The sequence below is a fragment of the Rana temporaria genome, chromosome 9, assembly GCF_905171775.1.
Source record: "Rana temporaria chromosome 9, aRanTem1.1, whole genome shotgun sequence".
Taxonomy (NCBI): Eukaryota; Metazoa; Chordata; class Amphibia; order Anura; family Ranidae; genus Rana; species Rana temporaria.
In genome coordinates, this window is record NC_053497.1 from 179166673 (window position 1) to 179186378 (window position 19706).

A 19706-nucleotide genomic window follows, 5' to 3' on the forward strand; every position below is an offset into this window, starting at 1 on the left:
TGGAGGTATAGAAAGGAGACAATTTGTACTCATTGAACTCCTAACAAGCTGAAGAAACTGCATTGTGCCACCTCCAGATTGAGGATATACTGCAGTCTGCACCCAACTACACCCAACAATGAAAGTGCACCTGATTTAATTTCATTATTCATAAAAAGGGGGGGGGGGATTCTGTTACTCCGAATGATGTGATGCCTTTGTAATTGATGTAATGGTGGCTTTAATAGCACATCATTAGTCAGTCAGTAATAGTATGTTGTAAAAAAGGAGGCAGCCATTCTCAGAGGGTGTCCATTACCTCTGTCAGAAAGAAAGGAGTATAAGAAGTGGGGGAGGCTCCAACTGAGATAGTCCTACTGTTACTGGAGTGTTAGTGTAGTATGTAGACTTATAGGTTCACAGGGTGAAGATGCCCGTCAGGGATAGAGGTGTCCTGGGGTATGCTGTTTGGGCTCTGCAGGCTCGGGTAACGTTCCCTTAGGCCGTAGGGGTGTTGAATTCGGTCACAGGCTTCTCTTCGGTGTCCACTTGACAGGAAGCTCCACGTTGACCAGTCTGGAACGCGGAAGCGACGTCACCACGGCAGGGGGAGAATCCAAGCATAGAGTAGGGAATGCACAGGCTACATGCTCAGAGCTCAAAGCTCCTTCTAGTGGCCAGTAGACTCTACAAGGCCAGTAGAAGGAGCCCCGAGCACGTAGCCTGTGCATTCCCTACTGTATGCTTGGATGCTCGCCCTGCCGCGGTAACGTCACTTTGGCTTCCGCGTTCCAGACTGGTCAGCGTGGAGCTTCCTGTCAAGTGGACACCGCAAAGAAGCCTGTGATTGAATTCAACACCCCTACGGCCGAGGGAACGTTACCTAAGCCTGCAGAGCACCATCAGCATACCCCAGGACACCTATATCCCTGGTGGCCATGTTCACCCTGTGAACCTGTAAGTGTACATACTACACTAACACTCCATTAACAGTAGGACTATCTCAGTTGGCGTCTCCCCCCCCTTCTTATACTCCTTTAATTTCATTATACCCTTGGATTTAGCTGGATGGAATGTGAGACAATCCTCGCCTAGGTGCCATGGAAGATCGGGGGTAGGTATAAATCTAGCTTTTTCTTTATAGGTGTATTTTGGATTCAATAACATTAGGTAATTTTTAAAGGGGATGGGCCCAGACAGTATGAGCCTATATGCTTATCACAGAGAAATGTTACTGCAAACCTTGGCTCTGCAATGCAAGTGTGCCAATTGCTCAAGTGGCTATGCTATCTAAAGATGATTGCTGCCCGTTCTGGTACTTTTAAAATGAAATGCAGCTGATAAAAGTGTCTTTTGGATAAACAGCATCCAGGAATCTTCAGATCTCTTCCTGCCATGAAACTTTTATTTTTCCCTTATTTTTCCAAAACACAAACACTGCTGGTCTTTCAGTACGTATCCTGTCGCTCTAAGCGGCCCGACAGGAAGTCCGATTTCTTCTAAAGAATGAAAATATCTGCTTGTCACAGAGAAAACGCCTGGATGGGGAGATAAGGGTCAGGATGTTGTTTGAAAGCATCTTCATTTGAGGACTTGTTCTGGGATTGGCGATTGATGCTGTTTTTAATTAGACCGTCCAGGGGAAGGGAGACTTTGATTACGTGGAGAAATCTCGCAGTGTCCTGTTTACTGAGCTCTGCAGCTCATGGTCAGGAAAGGCAATTTATTGTACTTTCTTTGGGAACTACAAAGGATACACCAATATATGAGACAATAAAAAATAGTAGTGGAGGGGGAGGGGTGTGCAAAACCCCCAGCATGCACCTCTATGTGCCCTCTATCCATTGAGGCTGCCGGGTTTCTATTTAAATAGTAAAGACAGGTTTCCTTTAAGGAAAGCACAAGTGATAGGACAAAGACGTTCAAGAAAAAAAAAAAAGGCTCACCTGGAGGTAGCCCCAACTATGAGATATCTAGCAATTCAAAAACAGAGAACAGGCTCATCTGGAGGTAGCCCCCAACCATAGGATGTCTAGCAATTCAAAAACCGAAAACAGGCTCATCTGGAGGTAACCCCCAACCATAGGATGTCTAGCAATTCAAAAACCGAAAACAGGCTCATCTGGAGGTAACCCCCAACCATATGATGTCTAGCAATTCAAAAACCGAAAACAGGCTCATCTGGAGGTAACCCCCAACCATAGGATATCTAGCAATTCAAAAGCAGAGAACAGGCTCACCTGGAGGTAGCCCCAACTATGAGATATCTAGCAATTCAAATACCGAGAACAGGCTCATCTGGAGGTAGCCCCCAACCATAGGATGTCTAGCAATTCAAAAACCGAGAACAGGCTCATCTGGAGGTAGCCCCCAACCATAGGATATCTAGCAATTTAAAAACCGAGAACAGGCTCATCTGGAGGTAGCCCCAACTATGAGATAACTAGCAACTCAAATATCGAGAACAGGCTCATCTGGAGGTAGCCCAAAACTATAGGATATCTAGCAATTCAAAAGCAGAGAACAGGCTCACCTGGAGGTAGCCCCCAACCATAGGATATCTAGCAATTCAAAAGCAGAGAACAGGCTCACCTGGAGGTAGCACTATTTCAACATAATGATACAACAACACAGCACAACACCAAATATCACCAAAGATTTATGTTGCATACATCTGCAAAATACATGTGAAGCCACAATGCTGTGTCAAGACACCTACTGATCACTGATGGTTACTACAACAAAAGGCCCAGAAGAGATTGTCATGTGTCACTACATCAAGTAGAGCTAAAGAAGACCTAAAATTTGAAACCAATGGAATATGGGGTCCACTCATTATTCTTCTCCTCTCTTCCCACCACCCGCCACGTGACAGCGCTTCCTCCTCCTGAACCTTGCATACCAGGGAAATACTCCTGAACCCCATCTTACCTAAAGGTAGCTTAATTTGGTTTCCTTCCCATCGGGGAAGGTTACTTGGGACCCCCTTCAAAAACGCAGGGATACTCTACAGCTGACCATTCCTTCCAAAAAGGCCAAAATGAGCACCCATGCTGGACACTGATAGATATAGGTGTAGCACTACCCCCGATGGAGCTGCTGGTTTGATTTGGGTGGCACGTTACCTCTGATTCTCCGCCGTCTAGGGTACTGGATGAGAGCTGTAATAAAGTCAATGTCTTTTCTGTGCTTTTATTACCCAACAGGGTAAAATGGTAAATAGTAGAAAGATGAAGGGATAGAAGGTATGGAAGGCGACAGATTCAGGTGTAACTGGTTCCTGGAAACAGTCCTGCTTCCAACGACAACTTTTCTTCGCCTACTCTAGCCAGAGTGGGTATAGCGCATCTGGATAGGCCTCTCTCACCAGCCTAGCAGCCAGATTGTCACTCGGAACTTTAGGGTGAAGTCTCTGCCACAGACGCTCCTAAAGGTGGAGATAGTTTCGGTCCAAAATCCTTCTCAACAGGAATCAGCACCCGGATCTCCTTCAAACAGCTTTAGTTACGTCAGGAACTGATAGGCGACCATCGTCCAGCCTCTCAGATACGAAGTGTCCTTCGATGAGCAAGAAGGCCTCTCCTGAGACACCAGCCTCGTGCTCGGTATCCCCCGGACAGGTTCTCCATCGATTGGCTTCCTCCCACAGGACGGACAGCCCAGGACCACTTGCAAATTGCAGACTCAGTCTACCTACTGAGTCTACGAGGTAGATTAATGCTCTGGACCAGTATGGTCCCGGAGCCAGAAACACTGCAACACACACACACCCCCGGCCAGGAGCGCCACACACGGGGGTGGTGAGACGACTTCCCAGGTGGATGGCGGCAAGGCGACAACCCTAAACCAATGGCGTCTGCCCCCTAAATACCCCTTCCCAGCATGCACAGCGAGGCGATCAACCCTCCAGATTGGCTGCCGAGGAGAAGTATCCACACGACCCTGATTCTACTGCTGCCACCTACCGTCTGGGGGGGGCCTTAAGTCCCCAGACAGCAAGCATGGGCACACAGTACAGCCAGAGCTGGAATGGAGGACTTAAATTTAGCCAAATAAACATTGTTAGAGTCAGCTAACTCTCTGACCCCCTCTAAATTTACAGAAGCACCTGCTATGAAAGTAGCCAAGCGCTACATAGGCATACCTCACTTTTAAGTACACGATGGGACCAGAGCATGTATGAGCATGTAAAGTGAAGCAATACCTTTTTTCACTTCTCAATGCATGTACTGCATTCCAAGAGTCGTTTACAAGCATAACTGATTACCTAGACAAAGTGGCCGACCCCAAAATCGGATATGTGCCATGGCAGTGCCATGTCAAGCTGACCAATATTTCCCATTGACGCCAATGTTAAAAACCGGGAGCAGTGCCATGTCAAGCTGACCAAGATTTCCCATTGACGCCAATGTTAAAAACCGGGAGCAGTGCCATGTTAAGCTGACCAAGATTTCCCATTGACGCCAATGTTAAAAACCGGGAGCAGTGCCATGTCAAGCTGACCAAGGTTTTCCCATTGACGCCAATGTTAAAAACCGGGAGCAGTGCCATGTCAAGCTAACCAAGGTTTTCCCATTGACGCCAATGTTAAAAACCGGGAGCAGTGCCATGTCAAGCTGACCAAGGTTTTCCAATTGACGCCAATGTTAAAAACCGGGAGCAGTGCCATGTCAAGCTGACCAAGGTTTTCCAATTGACGCCAATGTTAAAAACCGGGGAGCAGTGCCATGTCAAGCTGAAGTTTGGTGTGCCCCACCCACAGTCACATGACAGCGCTCATCCTGCTTCAGCCTGCTTTGATATAAAATTACAGCTGGGGTATAAACCTTGGAACGTATCCCACTAGACAGATACAAGATCATCAATTAAATTGCCAAAAATCTCCAAATTTGGACCCCAAAGTTTTAGTCATTGAATATTTTTTTTTTTTAATAATAACAGAGATTTTATGTGTCCATCTTTGACAAAAATCATTCTTAGCGGAGCTCTCTAATACCCGGCAATCTTCTATCTCGCATTCCTTTGAGCCGCGATTATTGAAGCTCTTCTCTGATCACAACTCCCGAGCCTTTCAAGTCTCCCATTAGAGCGTTCGGAAAGGAACATTGTTTCCGACTCTTGAAATGTCAGCGGGATGAAATAGCAGGAAGTGAAATATCATGACATTTGAGAAATTGCAGGTGTCGCGCGTCTTCTTTCTTGCTTAGAAAGTGCGAAGAAAAAATTTTTTTTTTTCATTGCAATTTTATCGCTGACTTAAGAGGGATATCACGCGGAGAGCGAGGTCTCGGAGCGCACTCCACACCTGCAATTTCCGCTCTTATTTATGACCCGGGATGGAGAGCTGACCCTCTGACTGCAAATGATGGGTTTCAAATAGCTGCATTAAACTGCGACAGCGGGCCCGTGGAATTGTCGTAGAAAGGCAAGTTACTATTTAACCACATAAGACCCGGACCATTATGCAGGTTAACATAGGCGTGCGCACAGGGTGTGCCAGGTGTGCCTGGGCACACCTTAATCACCCTGTGTGGTGCACATTGTACCGAAAAATACTACATTAAACTGGCACTAACGCACAGAAAAATACAGCATTAAACGGCACATAACACACCAAAATATACTACTTTAAACGTGCACTAATGCACAGAAATATGCTGCATTAACTGTGCAGTAACACACTGGAATATAGTGCGTTAAACATGCTGTAATGCACAGAAATATACCCCCAATATTTCACCAAAGCTCCCTAATGGGGCTCCTAAAAAAAAAATAAAAAAAAATACTGACACTGTCCTCTGCCCTACTGACATCATCCACCGCTCTGCTGACACCATCAGTATACTGTATATACACATGCAAATATGTTTGAGATTTGGGGTGCACACCCTAATGCAATAGGCTGCGCACACCTATGCAGGTTAAGGACCTTGCCCCTTTTTTGCGATTCGGCACTGCGTCGTTTTAACTGATAATTGCGCGGGCGTGCGACGTGGCTCCCAAACAAAATTGGCGTCACTTTTTCCCCACAAATAGAGCTTTCTTTTAGTGGCATTTGATCACCTCTGCGGTTTTTATTTTTTGCGCTATAAACAAAAATAGAGCGTCAATTTAAAAAAAAAAATATTTTTTACTTTTTACTTTAAAAAATATCCCCCAGAAAATATATAAAAAAAACATTATTTTCCCTCGATTTAGGGCGATACGTATTCTTCTACATATTTTTGGTAAAAAAAAAAAAAAAATCGCAATAAGCGTTTATCGATTGGTTTGCGCAAAATTTATAGTGTTTACAAAATAGGGGATAGTTTTATGGCATTTTTATTAATATTTTTTTTTTACTATTAATGGCGGCGATCAGCGATTTTTTTCGTGACTGCGACATTATGGCGGACACATCGGACAATTTTGACACATTTTTGTGACCATTGTCATTTTCACAGCGAAAAGTGCTATAAAAATGCACTGATTACTGTGAAAAGGACACTGGCAGTGAAGGGGTTAACCACTAGGTGGCGCTAAGGGGTTATGTGTGCCCTAAGGGAGTGATTCTTACTGTAGGGGGGTGTGGCTGTAGGTGTGACGTCACTGATCGTCTTTCCCTATAACAGGGAACAGACGATCAGTGTCACTGCCACACAGAAGAACGGGGAAGCTGTTCTTCAGCTCCTGTAACCAATCGCGGGACACTGGCAGCGATCGGGTCCACGGGTCCCGCGGGCACGGAGCTTCGGACCGGGTCGCGCACGGCTGGGCTCTTAAGGGTACGTGCCTGTGCCCGGCCGTGCTATTCTGCGGATGTAAATGTGCCGGAGGCGGTCCTTAAGTGGTTAAAGGAACACTCCGCTTTGCAATACAAAGACTCCTCAGGACTCAATCCGGCGAATCAACACAGAAAAAAAAACTAATTGTAGAATGTTTCCTGTATTTGGATTGTAATCTGTCTGTTTCTGAGCCCCTAACATTTATATATACACACACTGGCCACTTTATTAGGCACACCTTGCTAGCAGTGGCGGTGCGTTCATAAAGGGCGCACGGGCGCCGCCCCCTCTCTCCTGCCACCTCTCTATCACTAATAGATAGATTCATGCATTGCATGAATCTATCTATGGTGGCCGCTGCCGCCCCCTATTCAGCTGTCCGGCCCCTTTTCGTGCACCGGGCACCTGAATTACAGCGGCAGGGTATTTTTTTGAAGCACCTGATCAATCTGTGGGGGGCTCTGATGGGGGACACCTGCTGTGGGGGGCTCTGATGGGGGACACCTGCTGTGGGGGGCCCTGATGGGGACACCTGCTGTGGGGGGCCCTGATGGGGACACCTGCTGTGGGGGGGCTCTGATGGGAAACACCTGCTGTGGGGGGGGCTCTGATGGGGAACACCTGCTGTGGGGGGCCCTGAGAGGGACACCTGCTGTGGGGGGCCCTGATGGGGACACCTGCTGTGGGGGGGGCTCTGATGGGGAACACCTGCTGTGGGGGGCTCTGATGGGGGACACCTGCTGTGGGGGGCCCTGATAGGGACACCTGCTGTGGGGGGCCCTGATGGGGACACCTGCTGTGGGGGGGCTCTGATGGGGAACACCTGCTGTGGGGGGGGCTCTGATGGGGAACACCTGCTGTGGGGGGCTCTGATGGGGGACACCTGCTGTGGCGGGGCTCTGATGGGGGACACCTGCTGTGGGGGGCCCTGATGGGGACACCTGCTGTGGGGGGGCTCTGATGGGGAACACCTGCTGTGGGGGGCTCTGATGGGGGACACCTGCTGTGGGGGGGCTCTGATGGGGGACACCTGCTGTGGGGGGGCTCTGATGGGGGACACCCACTGTTGGGGGGGCTCTGATGGGGGACACCTGCTGTGGGGGGGGCTTGATGGGGACACCTGCTGTGGGGGGCTCTGATGGGGGACACCTGCTGTGGGGGGGCTCCGATGGGGGACACCTGCTGTGGGGGGGCTCCGATGGGGGACACCTGCTGTTGGGGGCTCTGATGGGGGACACCTGCTGGGGAAGGCTCTGATGGGGGACACCTGCTGTGGGAGGCTCTGATGGGGGACACCTGCTGTGGGAGGCTCTGATGGGGGACACCTGCTGTGGGAGGCTCTGATGGGGGACACCCGCTGTGGGAGGCTCTGATGGGGGACACTAATGAAGACTTCTTAGGGGAGCATCTCTGTGTTTGAGTTGTAGCCATAGAAACATTTGTAAAGGGGAGGAGTTAGTAAGATGACCACGCCCATGTGGGGGCGCCAGAAAAATTTCTGCACCCAGGCGTCTGTGACCCTAGGATCGGCCCTGGGCTGAAACGCCAGGCGCTGTGATTGGACGCCTATCAGGTATTGCAAAAAGCTGCAATGACCACCACTTTATTCCCTAGGGTGTCTGCTGAAAATATATATATAATGTTTGGGGGTTTTGAGTCATTTTCTAGACCAAAAATTATGATTTTTACACGTAGAAGAGGAGTGCCATGATTGGCGCGGTATGGAAGTGGTTAACACGCCGTAACCGTCACTCCAAACGGAAGCTCTTTGTAAAAGCGCAGTTATTATCCTCGCAATGTGATTTACATCCAGTCACATCCCAGAGACGAGGGATAAATAACGTTGCGGCAAAATGTGCGATGACGTTTCTCACAAGCAGCGCACGCGCCTCATTTATAATACATAACACCGGCATCTGTCGCCGCCATTCATTACAAATCAGCTGATTGCCGCCTCGGATACAGAATCATAATTCTAGACAGACGTGGGAATGATTCGGCGTTAATCTGACTTCTACTGTAGAAAGTGATTGGCGTGAGTCGTATTTCTTCCTGGGCTAGGTATTGGAGGAATCCTCCACCCACGCCGGTGTTCTTCTGGGTGGATTATGATGATGAAGACTCGGCTTGGCTCCAAAATTCTTTAACCACTTCCATACTGGGGGGCATTTACGCACCTTCCTGCCCAGGCCAATTTTCAGCGCTGTCGCACTTTGAATGACAATTACGCGGTCGTGCTACACTGTATCCAAACAATTTTTTAGAATTTTGTTCCCACAAATAGAGCTTTCTTTCTTTTGGTGGCATTTGATCACATCGGGCTAACTTTACTGTTGTCTTATTTTTTTTCTCCAATTATAGCGCGCTTTTAAGACCGCTGCGCAAATACAGTGTGACAAAAAGTATTGCAACAAGCGCCATTTTATTCTCTAGTGTGTTAGAAAAAATATATATACAGTATAATGTTTTGGGGTTCCAAGTAATTTTCTAGCAAAAAAAACTTGTAAACAACACATCTGAAACAGAGGCTTGGGGCCAGATTCACGTAGACTAGCGGCGGCGTAACGTATCGTAGATACGTTACAGCGCCGCAAGTTTTCACCGCAAGTGCCTGATTCACCAAGCACTTGCGATGAAAACTACGCCGGCAGCCTCCGGCGTAAGCCCGCGTAATTTAAATGGGCGTGTGCCATTTAAATTAGGCGCGCTCCCGCGCCAGACCTACTGCGCATGCTCTGTTTCAGAATTCCCGCCGTGCTTTGCGCGCAGTGACGTCATTTTTTTGAACGGTGACGCGCGTAGCGTAATTCCGTATTCCCGGACGGCTTACGCAAACGACGTTAATTTTTAAATTTCGACGCGGGAACGACAGCCATACTTTATACAGCAATACGATTGCTGTGTAAAGTTAGGGCAGGTCAAACGACGACTAACTTTGCGACGGGAAACTAGAGTAGCGGCGACGTAGCGAACGCGAAAAACCGCTGTGGATCGCCGTAACTGCTAATTTGCATACCCGACGCTGGTTTACGACGCGAACTCCCCCCAGCGGCGGCCGCGGTATTGCATCCTAAGATCCGACAGTGTAAAACAATTACACCTGTCGGATCTTAGGGATATCTATGCGTAACTGATTCTATGAATCAGTGGCATAGATACTCTGAGAGATACGACGGAGTATCTGAGATACTCCGTCGTATCTCGACTGTGAATCTGGCCCTTGGTCCTTAAGTGGTTAAATCCCTCTGTTTTGGTCAAAGAGACCCAGTTGGGTCTCTTTGACCAAAATGAAGCATGAGGCTTCCGGGACGCGGCTTTTACATTCTCTATCATTTGGATAACCCTTGGCCCAGTGACATGTCTGCTTCGGCCACCTCGATTCTGCTCTCTCTTATTACTTTAATTCTTTTTTTCCTTTTTTCAGGAGAATTTTATTGAAGTGATCCGCAATCAAGAATTTCTCCTCTTGCCGGCGAACGAAATTGCCAAGCTGTTATCCAGCGACGACATTAACGTCCCCGATGAAGAAACCATTTTCCAGGCGCTAATGCAATGGGTCAAATATGACATTGAATCACGGCGGAAGGACCTGGGGATGCTCCTGTCCTACATAAGGTTGCCGCTGCTTCCGCCGCAGGTAAGCCCCTCCTCCCTGGGAAATTCCTCGGATGGTGTTGCCTTAACTTGCTGTCCGGGTCCGTTCTATAAAATGTTTCACGTGTGTATAAATCAGTATTTATTGTTAGAAAGTTACTTAGATCTCTCTATAATTATATATTTTCTGATATTGTCCATAGGTGACACTTTAAAAGCCTGTGTAGGTTATTGATTTGGAGAAGGGGTCCATCCTACAGCAATACCAACCATCCTTTGGGTCTTAATTTGCTTTTTTTTTTGGCTTGACCCATTGAACCTCTGAGGACCACCATCACTCCCATCCTACAGCAATACTAACTATCCTATGGGTCTTAATTTGCTTTTATTGGCTTGACCAGTCGGACCCTTAGGGACCACCATCACTCCCATCTTACAGCAATACAAATCCATCCTATGGGTCTTAGTTTGCTTTTTTGGCTTGACCAATCGGACTCCCGAGCACCACCATCAATCTCATACTAGAGAAGTACAAACTATCCTTTGGGTCGTAATTTGCTTTTTTTGGACCCCTGAGGACCACCATCACTCCCATCCTACAGCAATACTAACTATCCTATGGGTCTTAATTTGCTGTTTTGGCTTGGCCCATTGAACCTCTGAGGACCTCCATTACTCCCATCCTACACCAATACAAATTATCTTATGGGTCTTATTTCGCTTTTTTTGCTTGGCTTATCGAACCCTGAGGACCACCATCACTCCCATCCTACACCAATACTAACCCTCCTATGGGTCTTACGTTGCTTTTTTGGCTTGACGCGGCAGACCCCTGAGGACCTCATCCTAGAGCAATACAAACCATCCTATGGGTCTTTATTAGCTTTTTTGGCTTGATCCATTGGACTTCTGAGGACCTCATCCTAGAGCAATACAAATGAATGAATGAATGAATGACTTGTATAGCGCAACACATGCGAACTGAATCGCCTCTGGGCGCTTTCATCCATCCTATGGGTCTTTATTAGCTTTTTTAGCTTGACCAATCGCACCCTGAGAATCACCATCACTCCCATCCTATAGCAATGCAAACCATCCTTTGGATCTTAATTTGCTTTTTTTTGCTTGACCCATTGAACCCCTGAGGACCACCATCACTCCCATCCTACAGCAATACAAACCATCCTTTGGGTCTTATTTTGCTTTTTTGGCTTGACCCATCGAACCCTAAAGGACCACCATCACTCCCATCTTACAGCAATACAAATCTATCCTATGGGTCTTAGTTTGCTTTTTTGGCTTGACCAATCGGACTCCCAAACACCACCATCAATCTCATACTAGAGCAGTACAAACCATCGTATGGGTCTTAATTTTCTTTTTTGGCTTGACCCGTCGGACCATTGAGTACCATCATCACTCTTATCCTACAGCAGTACAAACTATCCTTTGGGTCGTAATTTGTTTTTTATGGACCCCTGAGGACCACCATCACTTCCATTCTACAGCAATACTAACTATCCTATGGGTCTTAATTTGCTGTTTTGGCTTGGCCCATTGAACCTCTGAGGACCACCATCACTCCCATCCTACACCAATACAAACTATCTTACGTGTCTTACGTTGCTTTTTTGGCTTGACCCGTCAGACCCCTGAGGACCACCATCACCCCCATACTACAGCAATAACAACCATCCTATGGGTCTTAATTAGCTTATTTTGGCTTGACCCATTGAACCCCTGAGGACCACCATCACTCCCATTCTAGAGCAGTACAAAGTAGATCAACTACAGCCTCTCATCTATCAAGTACGACTCTACTAAAGTCGCTGGTAATTTGATGCCCTGCATTTGATATACATATCAGAGGTTCCTTTGAGTTGATGTAATGTGGATTCTTGGATCCATCCATCCCTAGAAGTCTACATACAGTGGAACCTCGGATTGTGAGTAACGCGGTTAACGAGCGTTTCGCAATACCAGCACTGTATTTTGAAAAATCCTAACTCGGTTTGCGAGCAGGATTCAGGCCAAAGCAGTGTGCAGTACAGCGTATGGCCTGAGGTGGGGGGGCGCCGGAGCCGAACGGTGCTAATCGTAGCCGCTCGGTGCCGTTCGGAAATGCTACAAAAAGACACGGAAATACTACGTTCCTGAGCCTTTCCAAGGTTTGCCGAGGTCAGCCGAGCTCTCCAGCGCCCCCCCTCTTAAGGCTGCATGCGGTATTGCATGCCATTGAAGTCAATGCGGAACTAATTATTTTCGTTTCCATTGACTACAATGGGGAAACTCGCTTTGATATGGGAGTACTTTGGATTACAAGCATTCTCCTGGAACGGATTATGCTCGTAACCTGAGGTTCCACTGTACATCCTTCACCTCTCCTACCAAGCAGCATTACAGGATCTAAAGCTATAAAAAGATATAAAAGATAACATTAGTGATACATAACTGGCAGCGCAGCCATCACAAATTTTGGGGCCCCTTACACAGCTTTAGGCAGGGCCCCCCTGGAGCAGAGAACCGGGTTGAGGGGTGCTTACGAAAAACAAGTGTAATCTCTTCTCTACTGACGCAAGATAATAAGCGCGGGGGGGGGGTGGCCCCTTACAAGTGTAATGCAAATAAAAGGGAGTGGGGCTTGTAAGGGGCCCTGGGGACCATTGGGCCCCTTACAGGTGTAAGCCAAAAAACGGGAGCGGGCCAGCAGAGCCCCTGGGGACCATTGGGCCCCTTACAGGTGTAAGGCAAAAAACGGGAGCCGGGGGCGCGCCAGCAGTGCCCCTGGGGACCATTGGGCCCCTTACAGGTGTAATGCCTGTATCCCCCTGATGGCGGCCCTGATAACTGGTCAATGCGAATTGACAGACCTGGAGCCATCAAGGAAGACTGTAATGAGGGACACAAAGAGGCTTCCATTGGTCCAAATCTCCCCCCCGCTGAGATCCAAGCTCAGAAGATCACAGCGTATGATTTAGGTTGCCGGTGATCTGACGATATGGTTCCATCTATCGAGATGGTTCCTATAAGGACTGCGCAGGCGCAATCCTTGCCGACGGAAATCACCGAACCTCTAGGGCGACGTGGAGTTTGAGGTAAGTGGCCAGTCTCTATGCTCGCTCGGCCTCCTGGCTCTTTTTTTTAACATCCTGCAATCCACGGGGATGTTAAGCAATGAGCCTGGATGCCAGCCGAGGTTCGGAGATTTCCGTCGGCAAGGATTGCGCCTGCGCAGTCCTTACAGGAACCAACTCGATAGAGGAACCATACTGACAAGTCACCGGCATCCACTCAGGGCCAATATGTCAGTTCTGGGTGGACTTACCCCTTTGGGCCGTTTTATTTTTTACACTTGCTTTCTTTTCTATTTTTTTCATTGATTACTTTTTTGTTTTTATTGATTTCTTTTTTGTTTTCATGTTATTGATTTTTTTTTTTTTTTTAGTGGACATCAAATCACCTTCTGTTACCAAGCGCTTCTAAAGATTTTCTGGTTAGCGTACGAAATGTTAAAAGTCGGGAACAAAAATATCTTCCGCGTTTAGTGACTGCGGTAAATAATGAAATGAGAAGAGAAGGCGCGTAGCGTCCCGCAGGGCTCGACATACTCGGCTTTTATCTATATTTAAAAAGATCAACATGTTTTGTACGCTCCTTCAACGCCGAGAGGATTACCGCCTTGTACCGGCAGAGCCTCCGCTCTCCTTTTCTGTTGTCTCGCGGAGAAAGTTCTGTACACAATGCGGCATCCTAACCAAAATAATAATAGTGGTGGGACCTTCTTAAATCACCTCTTTGGGCATCATCTTGCTTACTGGGCACTTATACCCAATTCCAGATTCCAGATTTCAGTGCTGTTGCAATTTTAATGACATTTGCGCGGTCACTCTACCCATATAACATTTTGACAATTTTTTTGAGGCAGATAGAGCTTTCTCTTGGTGAAAAAAAATGCATAGATTGCATTAAGGTGAAACATTTTTTTCCTTTACAACTCCAAAGTGGTTAATTTTACCATCAATATTTTCGAATGAACCTGACTATTATAAAGCAGTAGAACATTTTGGTTATCAAGAACTATCATTGCGGGTGTGTCTGTGACTGACGAAAGTTTGGCTTTAGCTTCTTGCAGACCTGGAGAACAGTCCGATGTTTGCCAACGACCTGGAATGCCAGAAGTTCCTGATGGAAGCCATGAAATACCATCTACTTCCCGAGAGACGGTCAATGATGCAAAGCCCCCGAACCAAACCAAGGAAGTCTACAGTGGGGGCCCTCTATGCTGTTGGGGGAATGGATGCCACAAAAGGTACAAAATAATGTATTATACAGACAAATAATGATTTTCCAAGAATGATAAGTACAATTAAAAATTTGAGAACCAGCTCTCAAATTTTTGCTGTCGGACATTCCGACAGAAAAAGTCAGATGGAGCCTACACACGGTCGAAATTTCCGACCAAAAGCTTTTCTTGTTAGAAAGTTCCGATCGTGTGTACGTGGTGTTTGTTTCCAGAAGTTGAAATTGATAGTGCTCACCTAAAGGTATAGCCAGGTACACACATGTGACAGACTCAACCAGGACCGGGGCTCTTGGAGAGGACTAGGGGTAAGTCTCCTACCTACTGATTATGGCCCATGGAGAGAGCAGATTATTCTCCAATGATGGACAACCACATGATGGATGCTGATTAATTCTCCGAATAAGGACAATAAAGCTTCCCTTCTGGAGTGGATAGAAAGGTGTAATATTGATCTTGTACCGGTTAATGGTCAGAGGGAATATGGTGGCCCTTCTGCAGACTGGGTCGGAGAGGCTCTTTTGGAGAAGTTCTAGTTTGCGTCTAAGCTAGTACGGTCTAGTCTTGGGTGCTGCTCAGCTATAATACCTGATTCTTGGGGCCAGACTCGGTGGGAGAGGCTCTTTTGGAGAAGTTCTAGTTTGCACCTAAGCTAGTACTGTCTAGTCTTGGGTGTTCAGCTATAATACCTGATTCCTGGGGCCAGACTGGGTGGGAGAGGCTCTTTTGGAGAAGTTCTAGTTTGCGTCTAAGCTAGTACTGTATAGTCTTGGGTGCTGCTCAGCTATAATACCTGATTCCTGGGGCCAGACTGGTTGGGAGAGGCTCTTTTGGAAAAGTTCTAGTTTGCACCTAAGCTAGTACTGTCTAGTCTTGGGTGCTGCTCAGCTATAATACCTGATTCCTGGGGCCAGACTCTGTTGGAGAGGCTCTTTTGGAGACGTTCTAGTTTGCGTCTAAGCTAGTACTGTCTAGTCTTGGGTGCTGCTCAGCTATAATACCTGATTCCTGGGGCCAGACTGGTTGGGAGAGGCTCTTTTGGAGAAGTTCTAGTTTGCGTCTAAGCTAGTGTTGTATAGTCTTGGGTGCTGCTCAGCTATAATACCTGATTCCTGGGGCCAGACTGGGTGGGAGAGGCTCTTTTGGAGGAGTTCTAGTTTGCGTCTAAGCTAGTACTGTATAGTCTTGGGTGCTGCTCAGCTATAATACCTGATTCCTGGGGCCAGACTGGGTGGGGGAGGCTCTTTTGGAGAAGTTCTAGTTTGCATCTAAGCTAGTACTGTCTAGTCTTCGGTGCTGCTCAGCTATAATACCTGATTCCTGGGGCCAGACTGGGTGGGAGAGGCTCTTTTGGAGAAGTTCTAGTTTGCACCTAAGCTAGTACTGTCTAGTCTTGGGTGCTGCTCAGCTATAATACCTGATTCCTGGGGCCAGACTCTGTTGGAGAGGCTCTTTTGGAGACGTTCTAGTTTGCGTCTAAGCTAGTACTGTCTAGTCTTGGGTGCTGCTCAGCTATAATACCTGATTCCTGGGGCCAGACTGGTTGGGAGAGGCTCTTTTGGAGAAGTTCTAGTTTGCGTCTAAGCTAGTGTTGTATAGTCTTGGGTGCTGCTCAGCTATAATACCTGATTCCTGGGGCCAGACTGGGTGGGAGAGGCTCTTTTGGAGGAGTTCTAGTTTGCGTCTAAGCTAGTACTGTATAGTCTTGGGTGCTGCTCAGCTATAATACCTGATTCCTGGGGCCAGACTGGGTGGGGGAGGCTCTTTTGGAGAAGTTCTAGTTTGCATCTAAGCTAGTACTGTCTAGTCTTCGGTGCTGCTCAGCTATAATACCTGATTCCTGGGGCCAGACTGGGTGGGAGAGGCTCTTTTGGAGAAGTTCTAGTTTGCTTCTAAGCTAGTACTGTCTAGTCTTGGGTGCTCAGCTATAATACCTGATTCCTGGGGCCAGACTCGGTGGGAGAGGGAGGCTCTTTTGGAGAAGTTCTAGTTTGCGTCTAAGCTAGTGTTGTATAGTCTTGGGTGCTGCTCAGCTATAATATCTGATTCCTGGGGCCAGACTGAGTGGGAGAGGCTCTTTTGGAGAAGTTCTAGTTTGCATCTAAGCTAGTACTGTCTAGTCTTGGGTGCTGCTCAGCTATAATACCTGATTCTTGGGGCCAGACTCGTGGGAGAGGCTCTTTTGGAGACGTTCTAGTTTGCGTCTAAGCTAGTACTGTATAGTCTTGGGTGCTGCTCAGCTATAATACCTGATTCCTGGGGCCAGACTGGGTGGGAGAGGCTCTTTTGGAGAAGTTCTAGTTTGCTTCTAAGCTAGTACTGTCTAGTCTTGGGTGCTCAGCTATAATACCTGATTCCTGGGGCCAGACTCGGTGGGAGAGGGAGGCTCTTTTGGAGAAGTTCTAGTTTGCGTCTAAGCTAGTGTTGTATAGTCTTGGGTGCTGCTCAGCTATAATACCTGATTCCTGGGGCCAGACTGGGTGGGAGAGGCTCTTTTGGAGAAGTTCTAGTTTGCTTCTAAGCTAGTACTGTCTAGTCTTGGGTGCTCAGCTATAATACCTGATTCCTGGGGCCAGACTCGGTGGGAGAGGGAGGCTCTTTTGGAGAAGTTCTAGTTTGCGTCTAAGCTAGTGTTGTATAGTCTTGGGTGCTGCTCAGCTATAATATCTGATTCCTGGGGCCAGACTGAGTGGGAGAGGCTCTTTTGGAGAAGTTCAAGTTTGTGTCTAAGCTAGTACTGTCTAGTCTTGGGTGCTCAGCTATAATACATGATTCCTGGGGTCAGACTGGAGGGAGATATATATATATATATATATATATATATATATATATATATATATATATATCATCATTTTTAGCAGGGGTTCCTTGAGACCTGAACATATTTCAAGAGGTTCCTGTATGCCAAAAAGGGCTGAGAAAAGCCAAGTTAATACTATAGGACATTTCAAAGGAAGTACATTTCTCAAGGGCGATGCTTTTCCACCTTGAAGACTGGAAGAATGGGGGGCATGGAGAAGTCGGATCCGGCTCTGCCTTGACACATCCCCCTCCCTTTTATTATAGCCGTGGAAGAACAATGCCTTTAGTTGTCTGAAATGACAGCGAAGTACATCAGGCCATCAAAGAAAAGTGCTTACGGGGGTGCTAACATTGATCCCCCTGCGCGATAGGGAACCCCCCTCCCTTGTCACCTTCATCCATAGTGATGGACAGACAAACACAATCAATACAGAGGCACTCTCCGAATCCCGGCGCTGCAGACGGAGGATTATCCTACACAAGATACAATGAATTATAGATAGAAGTGTCACCTCTCTGCCAAATACACAGACAATCCACTCAGCATATCACACCGAGATCTTACAACAAAATCTTTCATGGCAAAACCCCCTTTGCAGACGTCCAAAATGTCTTTAGAAGAAGAAGGGGAAAATTTAATTCGAGAGATGGAGCCATAATCTCTAAAACAAAAATTATCCAAAGAATAATTAGACTTCTAAATCTATTCAGGTTACTCAACCATCGTCATCCAACCACATAAGCATATTAAAGAAGCCCAAGCTTCAGATACTGCGTACAGTGGAACCTCGGATTACGAGCATAATAATTGTTATTCTTGTCAGTGAAGAGCTTTATATAACCGGCTTCTATAGACTCATATCTGCATGAAAGCCAAGAAATATACAGAATGCAGATAAATCTTCACAGCAGAGATGTCTTTATAACTACGAGCAGGGCCACCATCAGGAATTATGGGGCCCCTTACACAGCTTGAGGCATGGGCCCCCTGGAGCAGAAAACCGGGGGGGGGGGGCGCCACCTCAAATTGAGAAACGGGAGGGGCTGCCGCGAATTGAGAAGCGGGGGGTGCTGCCGCTAATTGACAAAAATTGAGAAGCGGGGGGTGTGCAACGAATTAAGATCGGGGGCTTTGGGTGCTGACGAACAAAAAAGAAAAGGAGGGGGGGTTGCCCTGGGGACCTCTGGGTCCCTTAAAAAAAAAAAGAAAAAGAAAAATATATATTAAAAAAAATTATAAAAAAAAGGGGGGGGTAGCCATTCGGGTCCCTGGGGACCTCCAGGCCCCTGAGGACCTCTGGGCCCTTTAATAAAAAACAAATATATATATATATAAATAATATATATATAAAAAAAAGGGGGGTTGCCATCTGGGGCACTGGGGACCTCCGGGCCCCTTACAAAAAAATAAATAAAGAAATAAAAATATATATTAAAAAAAATATAAAAAAAAGGGGGGTAGCCATCCGGGGCCCTGGGGACCTCTGGGCCCATTAATAAAAAAACAAAAATAAAAAAAAAAGAAATAAAAAAAAATAGCAATTTGTTCCTACAAGTGCCAGTACTCGAGTACCCGTGGACTGACACATAAATATCCTCGATGTGAAATGGTTCTCTGACGTGTCTTCTCTTTCTTTTCAGGTGCCACAACCATTGAGAAGTACGATCTGAGGACAAACAGTTGGGTTCAGATCAGTACCATGAGCGGGCGCCGCTTGCAGTTTGGCGTCGCGGTGATCGACAACAAGCTCTATGTGGTTGGAGGGCGCGATGGCCTGAAGACCTCCAACACCGTGGAGTGCTTCAATCCAGTCACCAAGGTGTGGTCAGTAATGCCGCCAATGTCAACTCACAGGCATGGACTAGGTGAGTAACAAAAACCTTCCTTCACTTTGTATTTGGGTGGCTTCCGTCTAGGGTGACCACGTTTCCAAACTACCATTCAGGGACGCCCCTCCCTTCCCAAAAAATCAGCTTGTGCTGTAACGAATCACAGCACAGTGATTGGACACAAGAGGCGGGATTTATGATTTCTCCAATCACAAGCAGGGGGCGGGAACTGTGCTCCTCCAGGCATTCCCGACCAGGACAAGTACTGTCAGTGAGTAAAGCGGTGATGTGGCGGCCTTTTTTGGGGGCATCAGATTGGCCAGGGGGGGGGGGGGGGGGGGGGGGGCTGTGTCAGTTTCATTCCGGGACACTGTAATGCCCGGGACAGACCTGCAAAATGCGGGCAATCCGGGACACGTGGTCGCCCTAGCGTGCGC

General features: G+C 47.3%; 1 protein-coding gene across 1 annotated transcript in view; it reads left to right on the forward strand.

Annotated features, from left to right (window-relative positions):
• Positions 1-19706, forward strand: part of KLHL4 (kelch like family member 4) — a 126405-nt gene that overhangs the window by 85138 nt on the left and 21561 nt on the right. The window contains exons 5-7 of the mRNA XM_040325047.1: positions 10168-10380; positions 14460-14646; positions 19081-19305. Of these exons, the coding sequence (XP_040180981.1) occupies positions 10168-10380; positions 14460-14646; positions 19081-19305 (625 nt within the window). The remainder of the gene's footprint in view (positions 1-10167; positions 10381-14459; positions 14647-19080; positions 19306-19706) is intronic.